The 19,455-nt window shown below is 43.4% G+C and overlaps 2 protein-coding genes across 2 annotated transcripts in view; one reads left to right on the forward strand and one right to left on the reverse strand.

Moving 5' to 3' along the window:
* LOC131901231 (disks large homolog 5-like) overlaps window positions 1–19,455 on the reverse strand; it is a 156,998-nt gene that overhangs the window by 114,913 nt on the left and 22,630 nt on the right. The gene's annotated exons all lie outside the window — the stretch shown is intronic.
* LOC131901227 (trichohyalin-like) lies at window positions 2,535–19,438 on the forward strand. Its single transcript, XM_059252455.1, has 6 exons — window positions 2,535–2,715; window positions 4,708–4,870; window positions 6,356–6,487; window positions 7,553–7,736; window positions 18,015–18,130; window positions 19,336–19,438. Exons 1-6 carry the CDS (start codon window positions 2,583–2,585, stop codon window positions 19,436–19,438), a joined length of 831 nt encoding a protein of 276 aa, XP_059108438.1. The 5' UTR covers window positions 2,535–2,582.

Consider the following 19,455-nt stretch of genomic DNA (forward strand, 5'->3'; position numbering starts at 1 on the left):
CCTGTAATAACCTCAATAAACTCATTAATTTGAGGGAAAAAGAATTACACAGTCTTCCCTGAGAGGCAGACAGATAGAGGAACTGACAAGTAATACAAAAAGCCAACTTCTGGCTTCCTTTTCATTTTCTGTACTGAGACAAAGGCTTAGTAGGCTGTGTCTTCCACCAGCAGGCTGCCTCTTCCAGCTGTCTGGTTCAGGACAGATAGGTATGTTCACAGTCAGTCCTGAACATGGTCACGTGAAGCTGCAGGTGATCACCCAGACTGTCACCCACAGTCAGAGGACCTAGTTTGGTCCTGTGCTTGTTCCCGCCAGAGTCCAAGAGTTTCCAGCTTGGGTAGGCTATCTCTGTGGTTTTCCGCATCATGATCTTGACCTCACTCTGGTTGTTTCTGGGTGTTTGACATTTAGAAATAGAAAAAAAGGAGCTTGGCATAGTGATGCATGCCATGATCTCAACCACTTGGGAAATGAGGAGGAGAATGGAAGACTGACTGCAGTGCATGTTCCAGGAGAGCCTGTGTCTTAAAAAAGTCATGTGAACTGTGCCACCATTCTCATGGCTGCTGAGGCCAGATTTGGGGAGTCTGAAGCCAGGCTTTGTCTTGTGCAGCTCTGAGTAAGCTTGAGGAGGCTGTCCCTTGGGTCACCTGAAGCATGTGAAAAGGAGAAGAAACCAGCAGACCCCTGAGACACTCCTCTCCCTGTAGAAGACAGGAAAGTTGACATTCACAGAGGGGGAGTCTCAAGCCTGAACTTTGAGAAGCGGCTAGGCAAAGTCTTATCCCCCATTTCATTTCCTGAACATGATCCAAATACCAAGAGTGGGCTGAGATGAACATTGTGGAAGGCAGGTGCTGTCCGCTGTCAGCTTGATCTCAGGGCATGTGGAAGAACATGAACCCTCCTCTGGATGGGACATCAGTGAGATAAGAAGCAGGACCATGCAGAAGGGGTTTTTGTCTTTGCTGGGTAAATAACTATATATCCTGGGCAGGGTATCTGTTCATGGAAGTGTGATGTTTCACAATTGATTGTTAGAAAGACCAAGCTATCTGAGGTCTCAACTATACAGCTGACTCCAGGCCTCTTTCTAATTACTGGGATTTGCAGGCAATCCTTTATACTTTTCCATCTAGATCTACTGCCTCATCTCTGGATTCATGTGAGCAATCACACTCTCTGAGTATCTCACCCCTCTCTATACCACCTCTCTACTCAGATTTATTTACCCCAATACTGTCATCTATGTTCTTAAAATAGTTTTTATATCAGTTTAGAGGACATGCCTTGCTCCCAAATTCCAGGATGTACTCAACTTTTTGGTCTTCACAAGACTCTATCTAGAAATGAAGTTGACAATCACATTTATTTGCTTAAATCTTCAAAATCTGAAATGACACAGATCACCCAAAAGTTTCATCAGTCCTAGGTTGCAAGGATCATGCTTAGGTCCAGAGATTCGGTTGAAGAACATGCACTCCAGGCTGACCATGACCTGGCTTCTCTTTATAGCGATATCATGATAAGAAATGTGAGGTTTGGATATAACAAAGCTGTATGATGCAACAACTGTTGAGTCTCTCCCCTTGCCTGCCCTTCTCATGTCCTCCTAATGGATCTTGTACCCAAAGCTAGCAGTGCCACCTCTTCAAGAGCATGTGGATTGGAGCAGGTGGCGCCTAAACTAGGTGTTTGGCTTTGTTTACTGGTTGAAGCACCACATCAGTGATCTACATCATGTTCTACTCCATGATTGTATGCCTGGTTTGTGTGTGTGTATATGTGTGTGTGTGTGTGTGTGTGTGTGTGTGTGTGTGTGTGTGTTTATGTTTCACTCATGATGCCTCTCCATAGCCAACACTGAACTCTGACTTGCTACTACATTTTCCTCAGTCAATGATTTCAAGGATTGGGTCATCCTACTCTTTCCATGAATTGCTTGCTTTCAATATCTGAGAGCTTACCTGGTCTTAGTGGCTCCATCCAGACCTGTCCAGAGCTAGTCACATCTTCACTCACAACCTCATAGCTTGAGTTAGCTCTACTGACACTCTGGGGGAATCTTCATAACTAACTATGTGACTTTTCTTTGAGCCCACAATCTCTAAAAGTCTGAGGATCTTCCCTGGGTGATTGTTCACTTCAGAGGTCTCATCCCTACTACTCCTCATTGTCCTAACCTCATTTCTAAGCATCCTTTCCTTCTCAAATTATTGATTATGAATCTTAAGGAGTGAAAATCCAACCCTGGACAATGCACGCAAAGTGAGGTTTCAGATTCACTTAGATAAAGTTTCTAATGAAGCAGAGGCCTAGATTTCTGGCTTTGGAAGGAGGATTATAACTAATGGCTTCCATTGTGAACCCAGAGGCTCCTGCAAATGGCACTTTGGTTTCAAGTCACTTTTGGGTGAGGTATGTAGCAGGGATGTAACAGCTATACCATGTGACATCAGCACATGGACATTCTACTGCATCCTGGAGAGCCCTGGCATTCCATGTGATGTCACCAGTGTTGTGGCAACACCAACTGTCATTGGGGCATTTGTGCAGTGTCTCGTGTTTCACCTACAGACATGCTGACTAGACTGAACAGGATTGTTGGGAGACAGAATGATGAGCACAGGGAGACCAAAGGGAGGCAGAAGGAAGATGGCCTTCAGTCTCCATGTCACACATCAAGAAATAAATGGTTCTGGGGAAAGCGCAGTGAGTCCTGGGAAAGGGATGGGGAGCTTCCTGAAGGAGGAAGGCTTCAGGTGATCCTTCTAGGAGTGGGGCTAAGGGGGTGAGAGTTTCTGAGAAGCCATGGGCCTATCCTAGTCTTCTGAGTTCTTCAAGAGCAGAACAAAGTTGAGAATTTTTCAAGGTTAGTTTGACAGAGAGCCAGGGATGGTGAAGACTGCAGCTGCTTTGTTGAGGGCCTTCTGCTTTCACTCTGAGTGGGAAGGAAGCACAGAGGGACTAAAGAGGTTTCAGTACCAGCCCTGCACTTCACACACACTGGATGTCTTTTGGTGTGTGTCACTAATAACAAGGAGAGTAAAGTCCCCTGCCCAGAGCTAGAGGTTCTCCCAGTTTAAATAACAAGCACTAGCAAGGCAGGAGCCACCAAGGATTGCTGCATGTCAGTGACCCCTAAGGTTTCTGAGTTCCTGCCTCTCACTAGCCAGTCATCTTTCCTCTACCTTGAGTGCAGGACTGGGACATCACTCTTCCTGTAAGTTTTTGTTCTTGGTGTCAGAGGGCTCACCTGTGGAAGCCTAGTCCTTAGGTATTTTCAGTCATACCTTTCAGTAGTTGATAACTCCTTTGCTAACATCATGATGGATGGAATGTATTCTGCTGAAGCTTTTGGCAAAAGTTTCATCATTACCTATATGATTATCATTGTTCTGACAGGACCCACATAATCCTTCACCACCCCCATACATTGTAACAGTCCCGTGGATCTTCTCTAATGTGCTTGTTCACCTTGTGGAACTGATCTTCCTTCCCCATTATCCTGAGCTAATTTCTTAGCATCCTTTATTTCTCATCTTATTAGTTAGCATTCTTCAGGATGAGAAGAGCCATTCCTGGGCAGTGTTTGGAAATTGAGTCTTGCCCTCCACACACGATGAACTATTGAATTAGAATGAACTAGATTCTAATGAATCAGTGAGATCTCTGGATTGAAATGACGAGGTGCTGAAGGTCTTGCTCTGTCTCAGGGAAGGCTGCTGGAAAGAGGAGCTTGGCTTTTGGTGAATTGGGGAAGTGTTGGTTATCAGATAGGTGATGACATTAGCAGTGACCCTAACAGTCCCTGCTCTGGAAATTCTATTGTATCCTGGAGAGCCCTTGGCATCTTCTGTGAAATCACCAGTGTTGTGGCAATGCCAACTGCCCTTGAGGCATTTATTAAGTGCTTACAGGGTTCACCAATTGACATGTTGGCAAAACTAAGCACACTGATTGTCATAGAAAGCACTGGTTTTCTAAGCAGAAGTTGATGCCACAATTGGTCCTTCTGTTAATTGGGTGCAGTAGCTGTTAACATCTGAAGCAATGGGCCTATGCAGATTACCTGGGTTGCTAAGGAGCAGATCCAAAGTGGAGGATTTCTGAGGGCAGAGGGCCAGAAAATGTCAGGGAGGCAGATGCTGTGCTGGGACCTTTTTCAGTTCATTATGATTGGCAAAGAATGCTAAAGGAGGCCCAGAACCACTAATGAGGTATCAGGGTAGGATGTTGCTGCACTTTATTCTCAGTGGATTTCTGTAGATTTCATGGATATCTGATATAAATACCAGGAAGGGAAAATTTCCATTCATGTACCCAGGTCTGAGACATTCAGTTGCTTTAGTCCTGCACACAGGTTATCAGGGCTGAGAGATGCACAGCACAAGGAACTCCAGGACTTTCTTGCATCACATCAGGTATCTGGTGAGAATTCCAAACCAACATGGCTGGCCTTGCTTATGCCTTTCAGGGACAGTAGGGCTGAAGTAGGGCCTGAGGCATATATCTATCCCTAGAGATTGGAGATAGACACATGGCTTATGGTACCCAGTTTAAGGATATCTGCTCGGATTTTTGAGGGCTTCACTGGTGCCATGCATTTCCTCTTCCTCAGGACTCCTCTTGGGACTCGACATGATCTCTCTTGGCCCTATGCCATTCATCTGGACAAATTCACTTGTGTTTATGTACCTACAGGGACTACTAGGAAGGCATCATCCACACCCTTCTTCCTCACTGAGCAGGAGCAACAGCTGAACCAGGTGGATAAACTGACCCTTCAGCTACAGATGATGACCAATGAGAGGAATGAACTGCTGGAACTCCTGGCCCTTTATAACAACAATGAGTTGAACAACAGGTATTCATCATGCCCTTTTCTCTGGTGACTGTCTTGAACCTACTGTGTCCTGAGTGCATCTGAGAGGCAGAACTGAAGCCTGTATGATTGAGATAGGACATAGTCTGTTCTGAATCCTCCCAATGAAAACCAGAGCTTGTGGCCTGAATCACAATGTACAGAGAGGGGCAGTAGTGTGTAAGATCACAACATGCATTTCAAGAGGCCCTGACAGGCATTGGCTTTTAGGAGATGCTCAGTGCTCTGAATTGATATTTATTTTTGCTTTTTGCTATGGGAGCAGCTTGAATGGCCTGGTGGGCCTACTCAGTCCATCCGTGTGTGAACAGAAGGCCTGGAATTCATCTCTGTTCCTCTCAGCTTGTTCCTTATACTATGAGACAATGCCACTTACCTGTATTTCTCTGACATCCTAACTGTGTGTGGAATTATGTATGTGAAGTGTTCTCTAAGAGGTCCAAAAGTTGCAAACATGGCAGTGGCAGGTTTTGCTCTTTTCACTTCCCTCTCCCTTGATAAACCATTAGATTACATTCCTAAATTTAGTCCCCAAAGTCATTCTCTTTAGTGGACACTGACTCATTCTTGAAACTAAACACCAAAGTCTAATAATCAAAATTTATTACTTGGCTACACTGGCTAACTGATCCAATCAGATCTCAACAACTCACCCTAGTACAGATTAACCTTTTCTACTTAAAATCCCACTGCTAAAAAAAGCCTGCTGCTTGCTGTCTGCCTTTGCCTGATCCAGAGGCAGGCTCCCAATGTCATGCTTACCCTGTGGGGCAATAAATTTCTTTGTGCTCAGGATTGTGTGTCTGAGTGTGTTCTGTACTGTCTCTGAGAGGCTCCCTTACAGTGTGTGTGTGTGTGTGTGTGTGTGTGTGTGTGTGTGTGTGTGTGTCCTTCCAGATCCTGCGAGTCAGAGATTGATAATAGGCCTGAATATTCACATGTCTCAAAGATTTCAGGTGATGTAAGTGCTGAGGCCAGGGAGCCCCACATTGAGCATCACTGCTCTCAGCCTTTGTGCTCATCCTGGTGCCTCATTGGAATCCTCTTGGGAGTTTATAAAGCCATCCTCATGTAGTGCCTCCTCTACAGAAATACTGATTATGAATTCTGGGTATCCTTGTAAGGAGAAAGAATCTCTGTTCTCAAGAGAGTGGAAATGTCATTGCAGATTTCAGATAGACCCCGAACTGTGGCACAGACTCCTCAGACTCTCTTAGCCAGCTAGTCTGCCCCTATAGGTCTACTGAGGGAGCTCATGTAGTCCTGTCTACTTCCCTATTGACACCCAGCCTTTCCTGGCCCTGGGAAAGTGAGGCAAGTCCAATGCACATCAGGAGGTCCAGTACATAGGATTCAGGGTGTGAAATCCAGTGGGCTAGGGTAGTACAAAACAGAACCTTAATTCATGTGGTCCCTGAGGCCTGTGTTCATGGGGTTCTTTGCTCCTGGGGCCATGCCCTACCACAGGCTGAATTCTGAACTTGAGATTCTGAAAACACAGCATAAGAAGGAGATGTCAGATGTAAAGAAATTCCCCAAGGAGATTTGTGAGGCCTTGTACAAGTGCAAGAAGCTGAGTGAGAAGACCAACTCCTACTGGTGAGTGCCTAATTTAGATGGGACTCCAAAAATTGGTAAGGAATGTTTCTGGCAGTCTGAAGTTTTTCAAGTCCTGCCTGACCCAGCTGTCAGGAGGAATCTGTCCCACTCACCTCCTGAAGCCAAATGGTCCCAAATAAACACACAAAGGCTTATAGTACTTACAAACTGTATGACCAATGGCTTAAGTTTCTTGCTAGTTAGATCTATCACCTTATATTAACCCATTTCTATTAATTTATGTTTGCCACATGGCTGTTGCATGGCCAGGCTGCTGGCATGTTGCTCCTTGGGTGGCAGCTGGCATCTCCTCCACCTCTGACTTCTTTCTCTGTCTCTCCTTGATTTTTCTGCCTGGTTCCATCCTGCCTTGCCATAGGCCAAAGCATCTTACTTATTAACCAATGTGAACAATACATATTCACAGCATACAGAAAGACATCCCACAGCAGCTTCTCCCCTCTTCAACTTTGAACAAAGTTGGGCTGTGGTTCTAGTCTGTTTACCTCTTAGCAAGCAGCCTGCCTGATAGATCTTGGACTTGTGCCTCCTAAACTAGGTTCTCCTAAGAGTGAAGAGTCTGAGAGCTCCTCCCAACATTTTCCTGTCAACTTCTGGAGCTTCTAGCGAGAAAACATGGTTTGCACCATGGATATTTTCTGTGGCTCTGGCAGGAGCTTACAGAGCTGGTTTCTATGGGACACATGAAATGTATTCCCATTGGGTCTTCTGTCCCCCTTAGAGCATGGTTTCCCTCTACCTGCTCATGTTTCCCCAATACTGTGAACAGTTAAACACCAGGGTGTGTGGGGGGAGGTGGGGGATCCAGTTTTCATAGGTACATGAATCCCTTTTGCTGTCAGGGTATTCAGAAGCAGTTTGAATCTTTCTGGAATTTGGCTATTCTCTGGCTTTGGCCTGCCACTGAGTGATGCTGGCATGGCTAATGTGGGTTCCTACCCAGGGTTCATGGGGATGGGGACATGGGACCTTGCAGGAAGGATGGTATTAGGAGGCAGGAGTGGCAGATGGAGGTAGAGCTCATCATTTGTGGTGATATTTCAGCACCCTCTACAGTCAGCTCCTGAGTGAATGGACTCAGCTAAAGGAAAAAGTGAGCATGTTGAAAAAGAAGAACAGAAAGCTGCAGGGGGAACAGATTTTACTACAAGAGTCCTGCGAGGAGGCGAGGAGGCTCTGTGAGGAGGCCCATGAGAAGATCTATGACCTCTGGACAAGGCAGCAGCAGGTAGGTTGAAGCAGCAGGGCCAAGTTTCCCACTTGTCTAACCATACACATACATATACGCACACCCATGTAAACATCTACTCATTTATCCACTTTACCCATCCCATCCAACAGTTCATTTCTGTGATCATTCACAAGTCTTTCTCTGGAGTTATCCTCTTGAAAGGCACTGCATGACTGGCAAGCAAACCCTACTGCTCTGCTAGAAGCTGCAGTCCATTGATGGAGACGAGTAAATCACATTTCACTCACCGATACGTTAGTATGGAAGGAGCAGTGCTATGATGGGAGCCACTTAGGGAGTAGCACAGAGGTCTGAGTGAGTGGGGTCAAGGCTCTGGGTCTCATTTACTTGGCAGGTGTCATATTAGATCAGAGGCAGAAACAGCATGGAAGGAGGAACGTCCCCTACAAGAATCAAACAATGGATCTATTTTAAAATTAATAAGCAGACTTCTTTTCTTTCTCAGCATAGAAGTAACTTCCCAGGAAATGTCTGGTTTGTCTTACTGGCTTCACACATGGAACCTGACATTTTGATGCTCACTCTAACATGTATATGGCTGTGTTCTTATGAAAGATTGCTCCTCATAGTTTTATAGAGTGCTGCATTTCAGGAAAGTGCTGTGGGTGACCTAAGTAGCATCCTACTGTCTGACCTGAGATGTTTTAATATAACATGCACTATAGTCTGGTCAAAAGTTGTTGGGTAATGACAATGGGTGACTTCCATTCTCTGGTCTATCACTTCCTACTGTGAAGGAGTCTGGGTAGGTTTAGGGAGGAGACTATGATGGGTCAACTTGGATCTATCAGGAGGCTTCCTGTCCAGCCATCTCCCATGAGCACCTGGTCTTATGTGGTCAAACTCAGTTGTGCAGAGGTTGTTACTTATCTGTACAATCAGTGAGTCTGGCGATAAAAACTTCCCTAGGAGGGGAAAGAAGTTCAGGACAGGGCAGAAAAGCCTGGCTGAGTCTAAGTGGCTTGTAGACAACAGGAAGGACACACTACCTCTCCCTGTAGTACAAAAGCTGTTGCAAGATTCGCGTATTCTCCCTTGCCCTTCTGCGTTCAAGAAAGTTGTGTGTGTGTGTGTGTGTGTGTGTGTGTGTGTGTGTGTGTGTGTGTGTGTGTCTATGTGTTGTCTTGTGTTTCTATGGGGTATGAGAATATGAGTTTGAGCCTCTATGTGTATGTTCACTCACTCATGGAACAATGGAACATCTTTAAGAATGATGGAGAGAGACTTCAGTGAGAAAGTACTGTGCCTAATCTAGTTAGTACCACTTTGCATCAGTCAAAGAACAGATGGAGCTGCCCATCACTCTGCATGTCCATACAGCTAACTACAACAAATGACAGAAAACTGATGCAGGCTAAAGGTTTTTCAGGTCTTTGTAGAGGCAGAATTATTTATCTGCAAAGAAATCCTCTGGAGAAAACAAAGTAATGGGGTCCATGAAGGTGAGAAAGAGGCTACTGAGAGGCATGAAAGGTGCCTGACGGTTTGTGTCCTTCTCTGCTCTGGGTGAATTGTGGCTGACCACTGATGACTTCCCTGCATCCTGTTTTGTTTTTTCCTCATCGCCTGCCGCCATTTTCCTTTCACCTTTGCCTAACCTTGGTTCAGTTAACCTTGTCCTTGAAGCTTGGCATGGACTTTATTCTTTGAGAAATTCTGAACTGCAGAGGGTCTTGTGGCTGCATCTCAGCCCAGCAGAAGTCCCACAGCTATGCTGAGGTGTGAGGAGAAGCTGTCTCAGTGCACCCTTTAGGCTCCTCATACTCTAAATCACACACTCCATGTTGTGTCTGCAGCACTCAGAACCTGCTTTGATTCCAAACTTCTTCATACTGAGTTAAAATCGGCCTGATGGAGGGTTGAGAGAAATGAGAACTCTCAGACATTGCTAGTAGTGTAAGATGGTGCAGCCCTGTGAGAAGCTATATATAATTATTCAGAATGTTGAATGCAGACTCCAGTGGTCCATTGATTCCAGAATGGAAAGTAGGTGTTCACAGAGAATATGGGACAACAGGTTTACACCAGGACTCATCAGAAAACCCCCAGCTAGAAACTATTCAGATGCTCATCCTTGATTAGGGAAAACATACAATGTGGTTCATGGAATATTGTGAAGCATGGAATAATACATGTGATCATTTGGCTGAGTTAGTTAACCTTCTGTTATTCAAAGAAATTCCTGACACAATCATCTTACTTGGAGAAAAGGTTAATATGGACTGACTTTAGAGATTTTGTTTTGTTTTGTTTTCTGAGCTCATTTCTTTGGGCCTAAATTGAGGCAACCTGTGGTTTAGAGAGCTTCTTTAGGAGGAAGCTGCCCCCCTTGGAGACACTGAGAAGCATTGAGTGAGAGCAAGTTGCTGGTCCGCTGCCATCCAGTGGTCCTTTGCTGGGGAACTAAGCCTTCAATGTACAGACTTGGGACCTTGCTAGGAGAGCTTAGATTACTGGTCAAGGAACCCTGGGGTTCACCTATCTGTGTACAGGTTTATAAGGCAAGCACTACATTGACTTACAAGTCCACTGAGTTCTTCTCCCATGTGTTAATCTGACACACAGGCAGGCAAAACACCTGCACATATAAATTAAAAATAAAATGAAAATTATCAAAAGAGAGTAAAAGTACACAATTTTCTCCACATCCTTGTGCTCAGAGTTTCCTGTGTTTTCTGCCTCTGGGCTGGAATGTGAGTAGAGAGGCTGTGGGTTGATGAAAGGTCACTTTCTTCTCCATAGTATCCCAGGTGATCTCCTATTATGTCAGTGTTATCTAGGAAACTAAAAACGGATGCAATGTAGTGTGCTTGTATGTGTGCATACATGTACATATGTGTGTGTATGTGTGTGTGTGTGTGTGTGTGTGTGTGCTTGCACACATATGTATGTACAGGGGTGCAGACCACCCTTCCCTAAAAACGCAAGCTTCTAATGAGCAGGAACATCAAAGACTTGAGGAAAATCTTCAGTCCCTGCTGAAGCAGGCAAAGGGACTTGGCAGTAAAGCTGCAGCATCACTTCACAGTGTACCAGATGAGGTAGGAGCCTAGGCTTCCAGAAGCAGGTGGATCCAAGTGGGTCCACTGTACCTGGATCTCTGTCCTCTTTGAGTTTCTGTTCGATTGGCAAAGCTCCCAGCCACAGCCAGGGAAAGAATACCTCAGAGTGTTATTGTTGACTCAGTCAACAGGAACTTATGTCCAGGAAAAAAACATGCTTTCTCCTTTGTCTTATGAGGATTGTGTCCCCTTCTTCCGTTTTGAGGCCATTAGTATGCTCTGAGTATCTCATCTCTTAAGTTAGATCTCCCCACAAATATTTCCATGGTAGCCAGAAACCTAGAGGGGATCATCAATCGTGAAGGGAAGTGCATCCTCTTGCAACTTTATTTTTCATCAAGAACATCACTTTAGAGATAAGTTTCTACCCTTTGGCAGATAGCATACAGCAGCCTACTGCTGATTTCAGGCTCTCTGTAGTGTTTATCAGTTTCTCATGAGAAGATTTACACTGGTCATAAACAGAGTAGGAGATGAGAAGTTAATCCCATGCAGGGGTCTGAGCTTTAGGAATAATCAAAGCCTATTCTGCATTGCTGTGTAGGCTCCACTAGAGTGCAGGCATAGAGTTTTCCAGGAGGTTCACATTCATCTGGTATCTAATCAAGGTCAGCTGCATCTCTCCTGACCTGTGCCTCAGATCTTCTCATACTGATATTTCTCCAAAATGATGTCTTTGGACTGTTGGAGAAATAGGCTGTTTGTTCTAATCCAGCACAGTATGTATTTTCCAGTTCAACTTCTAGCAGTTTTTAAAATTTGAGAAAAAAATCCTGCCCAGGTGCTCTCTGACCCTTTTCCCCTGGGGAAGCAGGGAATGAACTCAGCTGAAAGGTACTGCTTGATTGTCTAGCTTAGTAGATCTGGTGGGGCCTCAAAAGCTGACATGGCCAGTCCCCACCAGACTTCTGCTCCAGCTGCCTTCTTCCCCTAGGTTTGAAAACCTCCAGCAGGAACTGGAGCAGACCACAGCCCAGCATGAGAGCCTCCTGCAGATGGAGCTGCTGAAGCAGAAACACTATGTCCCAGGCAAATAATCCACCATTGAGCCCCATCCCCAACACCAGGGTGTTCATGGGGTGTGTTTTCTTCCTTAACTTTTGTTTACTAGGGATGAATAGGCCCTGATTTTCTTGCCAGTGGTACAGCAAAAACTGTTTCTGAATCATATTTTTTTAAATGATTTTCCATAACAGCATCTGTTAAGAAGACTGAGAAGGCTGGAAGAAGCGAGAGAAAATTTGAAGGCATGACATTCTACACTCCAGGTTCAAGGCCTCCTCAGAAAATGCCACCTCTTTTCAGCTTTGAACTCACTAGTGATGCAAATATCAGTCTACCATCAGGCGATCCAGCCATAATATGTTCCACGTCTGTTGGCTCACTATCCTTGGAGAAAAGTTTGTGTCAGAAATAAGTCTAAGATACAGAGAAAACAAAACAAATTACTAAAAACCCTGACTCCATATGTGATGGGAAATCTGTCAAGAAAGACTGTGTTAACATCACACTGCCATCCAGACAGATCACACCCAAAGCATAAGATTCTCTCTAATGCAGTGCTGATGCTGACACCATGTCATGGGCAAGTGTAGCTGAAGATAATTGTCTACAGAGAATAAGCCAGTTACTCACCTCTTTTGCTCTTTCATAATGAAATTACAAAGAAAATTGTAATTTCTTCATTTTTTTTGTTTTATATCTTGGGATATTTATGCTTTGGTTTTTGGTTTTCTTCATTTTCTTTTAAGGTTGTGTTAATTTTTGTTATTACTTTTATCTTGTCATTGTTTTAATAGTTTGCTAAGGCTATAAACTGTATATATTGATGCTGTTTTGAAAGCCCACATTGAGTAAAATGAATGTATTTTATGAATCAAATAAATTTCAAACTGTTCACTCTAAGACTCTTCTTTAGTCAGATGAGGTTTCACACTCCTGTAAACCCAGAACTCACAGGCTTGGATGTATCTCAGTAAGTTCCAGGAAGCTCAAGCTGCACAAGGATTTCTGAGCCATGGGCCTCAGGGCTACACAGGGGGATGGCAACTTGGATGTTGGTGGTATAGCCTACCTCATGGATACCCACTACATAATAGAAAAACTAGACATATTGTATCCTTGAGGTCATATATTTAGCTACCAGTAAAATGTGCTACACTGTATACACATGTTCCACAAAATCATCATGTGGACCAAATTAAAAGGAAACACAAGTATATTGCTCCAGGCCTCTCAGGAAATAAGAACATTCATTAAACTTGTATAAAGGAAATCAGGAAGTAAAAAGTAATCTGCCTCTGTTTTTTTTTTTGAAATACAACATGAGTGATAACTGAACAGCAGAGTTGATTTCCTGCAAGAGAATTTAGGATAATTTTGTGGTGCTTTTCTTTATACTTATGGGTTTTTTGCTACCACATACATGCAATTCCCATAGAAGCCAGATGAAGACAGTGTCGACCTGGAATTTAAGTTAATTTAAGGTTTGTTAGCTGTCCTGTGGGTCTTCTGAGATAGCAATAAATGCTCTTAATGGATGAGCCATCTCTCCAGTCCCTGCAATTGACCTTTGTATTCCAAGGCATGTGTGCTGTTTTAGTTTGATTGGATCACTCACAACCAAAGACTGAAGTTTCTTGGAACCTGTAGGGACAGGCATGCTAATTGTCTTAGGCTGCCACACATACATTCAGTGCTCTCTCACAGGTTCAGGATCCTGCCCCAGTCACTGACTGTCAGATTGGAACAGATTTGCTAGATCTCTTCTAGGTTGACAACACCTATTAAGCCTGTCTGATAAAATGCAGAATAGAATAGACCCTCCTGGTGGTGTAGGTAGGATGAGGAATCCCTCATGACGGTCCTGATAAGCAATGATGGGAGGAACCTCATGACTAGGTGGAGTGGATAGAGACTGCATCAGGGGCCACATATCTTTGGTACAGAGTGATTCTGTGCAAGACTAAAAAGGTGAGAGGTGGCTGATGCTTCTCTTTTATCACAGCAGATCTCAGGTTATATTGAGAAAGTTCCTCCAAATGACTGATTTACTCTTATGAAGCTCCTTTGGGATAGATCTGACTCCTGAGACTGACAGTGAGGCAGAGATTTGATGTGTAAAAAAATTTATCCCCTGGCTCTCCGGACTAGAGCTGTCACAACAAGGGTAAGAAGAAGCTACTCTCCTCTGATCTTCCTGTGGGATGGAGCTGGTGCCAGGTTTGTCCCACAGAAGCTAAGACATCTTGTTTTTCATTTCTCACTTAAGCTAGACTCTCTCCATCTCACATCATTACTCATTTAATTAGATTACTGTGTGTTCCATTTGAGAAATTTCAGACTTGTGTTATTTTACTTTCTTGCCCAGTGATTCTGTGCAATTCATAACTGAGATAACGCTGTTGTGAGGCCCAAAGTACTCTAAAAGTTCTATCCCTGTCTGGTGCATTGCTCAGGGTTCTATTGGGTAACAACTTATAGAATGCATTTCTATATATACAGAAGGCTATTTTTTAGAATGACTTAGAGGCTGTGGTTCAGCTAGCTTGATGGCAAAGTCCAAGAATCCAGTCCACTACACCTATTGTCTCGGCCCATCAGTAGTATAGTCTCGAATCCCAAAGAAGTTGGCTCCAATGCCAGGGAAGGAATGAACTTGCTAGCAAGGTGAGAGCAAGCAGCTAAAGAGCAAAAGCTCCCTTCTTCCATTTCTGTATATGGGCTTCCAGCACAAGGCCTGGCTGAGATTACAGGTCAGGCTTGGGGGCCCAAAACATCTGAGTTAAAGGTGTTTCTTTCCTCATCAACATCCAGTTAAAAGAATGTCTTCCAACTGCAAAGAGCTGGCTTTCATGTGGATCTTTTCTCTTCAAATGAAGCAAAAATATCTCACAGGTGTGCCCCTCAATTTTTGGGTCTTAGTTAATTCCAGATGTAATAAATTTGACAACTAAAAATAGCTATCACAACTGCACCCCATGCGAACTTGACATACACAATTATATCTTTTGATATCATAATTAATTTCCAAATCTAAAACAATAACCAGGTCATAATAATGTTTAAACAAGATATAATTATTCCAGTACAAGGCAAACACATTATGTATTAGACCAGCTCAAAATTATTCCTAGCATGATTCATCTATTCCTGTACAACTGCAAACACATTATAAAGTCAGAATAAGTGGTAATGTCCCTTGAGGGACATTCTTTTAGTATCTCAAATTTAAATATGATAACACCAATATTCTTCCTTCATTGGAAGAATGTTTTTATTTATTTGTTTATTTTTGTTTTTACATCCTAACCAAAATTTCACCTCCATCCTCTCCTCTCATCCCCTCCCCCACCTCCACTCTTACTGCTCCACATCCATTCTTCTTTCTCTTTTTTCTCTTCAGAAATGGGTGAGCCTCCTATGGACATCTGCCTGCCATGTTATATCAAGGTGTGGTGAGACTAGGCATGACCTCTTCTATTAAGGTTGGATGTATGGGGTTGGGGATTTTGCTCAGTGGTAGAGTGCTTGCCTAGCAAGCTCAAGGCCCTAGGTTCAGTCCTCAGCTTAAAAAAGAAAGAAAGAAAGAAAGAAAGAAAGAAAGAAAGAAAGAAAGAAAGAAAGAGAAAGAAAGAAATAAAGGAAGGAAGGAAGGAAGGAAGGAAGGAAGGAAGGAAGGAAGGAAGAAAGGAAGGAAGGAAGGAAGAAAGGCTGGATGTTGCAATTCAGTAGAAGACTAGGTCCCAAAAGCAGGAGTTAGAAAAAAGCCCTGGTACCACTGTTAAAAGTCTCACAAGAAGACCAAGTTATACAACTGTAAAATATATGGAGAGGGCCTAGGTAAGACCCATGCATGCTCCGTGATTGGTGGTTCATGCTTTGAGTCACTATGAGCCTAGGTTAGTTAGTTCTGTGGGATGCTTGTGGGGCTCCTGACCCCACTAGCTCCTACAAAAATTTAATTGTTTATTCATTACTTTATGTGCATTGGTGTTTTGCCTTCATGTATGTCTGTGTGAGGGTGTCAAATCCTTAGGAACTGGAGTTACAAACAGTTGTAAGCTGCATTCAATTTTTTTCATTATTTTAAAAATTAATTATTTCATATGATGAGTGTATGGAAATCGACTGATGAGATTTTAAAATAATAACATATATCCACTTATTTAGAGAGGGGGAAATACATACATACATATGATAGAGAATGAACATAAAATACACAACATGCCATTCTGTCATGCTGTTCATATAGAGGTCAATGAACAAATTAGGAGGAGTAAGTTCTTTCCTTCCACCCAACTAGGCATCTCATTGGCCCTTCCCTGGTACTTTTCATGACCAACCCGTGGCTTTCTGCCTTAGAGGGTTTTCTTGTGGTTCTGAAACTTAAGAGAATATTTTAATATTAAAGTGCATTGTGAAAATTTGTGCAGAATTTTGTTTCAAATGAATGATACTCTTAATAAAATTTCATCCCTGGGTAAGGTTTCTTGATGGGATTAGGGTTGCCGTGTCTCTAACTTGAAGAAACTGCTGTTCCAGAGTAATTCATAGGAAAAGGCAAAAGTGACGTTACTCTGCCATGCAGGTCAGTGAGTTCACTGGAAATAACCAGTGAAAAAGCACCAAGGAAGGTTCCAGGGTGAGTCATTGAAATGCCATGTTCCTTCATGGCATTGTGCCTTTAAGAGTCTGTCCTATGTGCCCTGTGCACTTCTCAGGTCTAAGGCTATTAGTCATTAGTGCTCTGAGACCCCTGTGGACAGTTCAGGTTTCATAATTTAACCAGTTACAGCAATCATCACATACTTATCCCAATATAACATTCTTACAAGGATCAAAATTTCCAAGGTACTTCAGAAATTAAGTAGCCTTTGTGGTTACTGCATGTTTTAGAATACTAATGTCTCAAAGACTTAGTGAAAAAACATTCCAGTTAGATGAATTACCTTGTATATTTCAAATTCTAGATACTTTTAAAACAAGAATTACTGAAAAGTTGATGCAAAATGACATGCACAGAACATAATATACTGAGATTTATCTTTAAATCTATATAAATGTTACACTTCAGGATCAAATATGAGCACAGTCATTAATTATGCTCATACCTTTGGCTTTATTTCTTACTTAAAGGCATTCAGAATATGCTATCTCAAAACATGGTGCTTGACATAGGTAGGTATTTGAGTGGATGAATGAATGTGAGGAAGGACTCAGATCTTCCCCTGAAACTGCTCATAAAACCTAGAAAGGATTTCCTGACAATTTCCTGAAGCCGGTCAGAAGCACCACATGTCTCTCCATGGAGAAAACGTGCAGCCTCATATCTGAAGACTGATGAAGGCACACAGAAAGGACATGATCCAAAAGCCCTCACTATTTGCCATTCATCTGCTTGACTCCTATTACTTTCATTTTGTCACACGTTTCATAACATTCCACTTTCCATCAACTCTAGAACAAAAGCTCAGGTCTACTACATGCTCTCAGAGACAGAGTGCTTGCCCTGAGCCATGGTGCATGTCCATGGCTCAATGCCATGCCACATGGGTGAAATGACTGGGCCCACCAGGAGTTGAGTATCAGGAAATGTCCCCGAAGTGAGAAGGGTAAGGGTATTAGGAAACATGGAAGATACTTAAAGGCATCATTTTGTGGTAGGGAAGGAACTCTGGTGAACATGATGCTGTAGCCCACTCCAAGGAATAATAAATCTAGAGTAAGGGCCCATAATTTTGGGGCCATGTGCACCTCTGTCCCTACATGTTGTAGATTGTGGGGACTCAGGCCTGATATGAGGTAAAATGGTGCAGCCCTGATAGAAGCTATGTACAATTATACAGAAAGTTGAGATACAGACTCTAGGTGGACCATTGATTCTAGAATGGAAATGCCTCTGGGCTGGAATATGGGTAAAGAGGGTGTGGGTAAATAAAAGGTAACTTTCTTCTCCATACTATCCCAGATGATCTCTTCTTACAATAGTGTTATCTGGGAAACTAAACATGGATGCAATGTAGTGTGTTTGTATGCGTGCATCCATGCACATGTGTGTGTTCAAGAGTGTGTGCATGCATGCATGCATGTGTGTGTGTGTGTGTGTGTGTGTGTGTGTGTGCTTGCACATGTGTGTATTTAAAGGGGTGCACACAATCCTCTCCTAAAAACACAATGCTCTAATGAACAGGAACATCAAAGACTTGAGGAAAATCTTCAGTCCCTGAGGAAGCAGAAGGAGCTGCTCACCCAGCAAAGGGACTTGGCTGCAGCATCATTTCACTGTGTCACTGTGTCCCAGATGAGGTAGGAACCTAGGATTCAAGAAGCAGGTGGATCCAAGTGGGTCCGCTGTACCTGGATCTCTGTCTTCTTTGAGTTTCTGTTCAACTGGCAAAGCTCCCAGCCATAGCCAGGGAAAGAACACCTCAGAGTGTTGTTACTGGCTCAGTCAACAGGAACTTCTGTCCTGGAAGCAATATGCTTTCTCCTTGGTCTTATGGGGATTGTGTCCTCTTCTTCCCTTCTGAGACCTCTAGTATCCTCTGAGTATCTCATCTCTTAGATTAGATCTCCTCACAAATATTCACATGACTACCAGAAACCTAGAGGGGGATCATCAATCGTGAAGGTAAGTGTGTCCTCCTGCAACTTTATTTTCCATCATGAATGTGTTTAGAGATAAATGTCTACACTTTGGCAGATTTGCATACAGCAGCCTACTGCTGATTGCTGGCTCTCTTCACTGTTTATCAGTTTCTCATGAGAAGATTTACTCTGGTCATAAACAGAGTAGGAGTTGACAAGTTAATCCCATGCAGGGGTCTGGGCTTTAGGAATCATCAGAGCCTTCTTTGCATTGCTGTGTAGGCTCCACTAGAGGGCAGGCATAGAGTTTTCCAGGAGGTTCACATTCACCTGGTATCTAATCAAGACCAGATAAAAGGCGAAAGATTTATACGATCTGAAGAGAAACCAGAGTAGAAAAAAAAGAAAAAAAAAAAAAGACCAGGTACATCTTCCCTGACCTGTGCCTCAGACCTTGTCATACTGATATTTCTCCAAAATGATGTCTTTGGACTGTTGTAGAAATATGCTGTTTTTTCTAATCCAGCATTAGAATTGTGTATTTTCCAGATCAACTTCTATCAGTTTTTAAAAGTTGAGGAAAGCCGGGCGGTGGTGGCGCACGCCTTTAATCCCAACACTCGGGAGGCAGAGGCAGGTGGATCTCTGTGAGTTCGAGGCCAGGCTGGTCTCCAAAGCGAGTTCCAGGAAAGGCTCAAAGCTACACAGAGAAACCCTGTCTCGAAAAACCAAAAAAAGAAAAAAAAAGTTGAGGAAAAAATCCTGCCCGGTAGCTCTCTGACCCTTTTCCCTTGGGGAAGCAGGGAATGAACTCAGCTGAAAGGTAATGCTCGATTGTCTAGCTGAGTAGATCTGGTGGGGGCTCAAAAGCTGACATGGCAGGTCCCCACCAGGCTTGTGTCCCATCTATCTTCCTCCCCTAGGTTTGAAAACCTCCAGCAGGAACTGGAGCAGACCACAGCCCAGCATGAGAGCCTCCTGCAGATGGAGCTGCTGAAGCAGAAACACTATGTCCCTGGCAACTAAGTTACCATTGAGACCCA

This window comes from Peromyscus eremicus, unplaced genomic scaffold (genome assembly GCF_949786415.1).
Source record: "Peromyscus eremicus unplaced genomic scaffold, PerEre_H2_v1 PerEre#2#unplaced_58, whole genome shotgun sequence".
In the NCBI taxonomy this organism is placed as follows: Eukaryota; Metazoa; Chordata; class Mammalia; order Rodentia; family Cricetidae; genus Peromyscus; species Peromyscus eremicus.

What these genes read in the sequence shown, in the direction of transcription:
- LOC131901227 (XM_059252455.1), top strand. Translation starts at nt 2,583, where the DNA reads ATGCTGACTAGACTGAACAGGATTGTTGGGAGACAGAATGATGAGCAC. An exon ending in AACAATGAGTTGAACAACAG is followed by an intron (nt 4,871 to 6,355) that starts GTATTCATCATG and finishes GCCCTACCACAG; the next exon opens with GCTGAATTCTGAACTTGAGA. An exon ending in GTCACTGTGTCCCAGATGAG is followed by an intron (nt 18,131 to 19,335) that starts GTAGGAACCTAG and finishes TTCCTCCCCTAG; the next exon opens with GTTTGAAAACCTCCAGCAGG.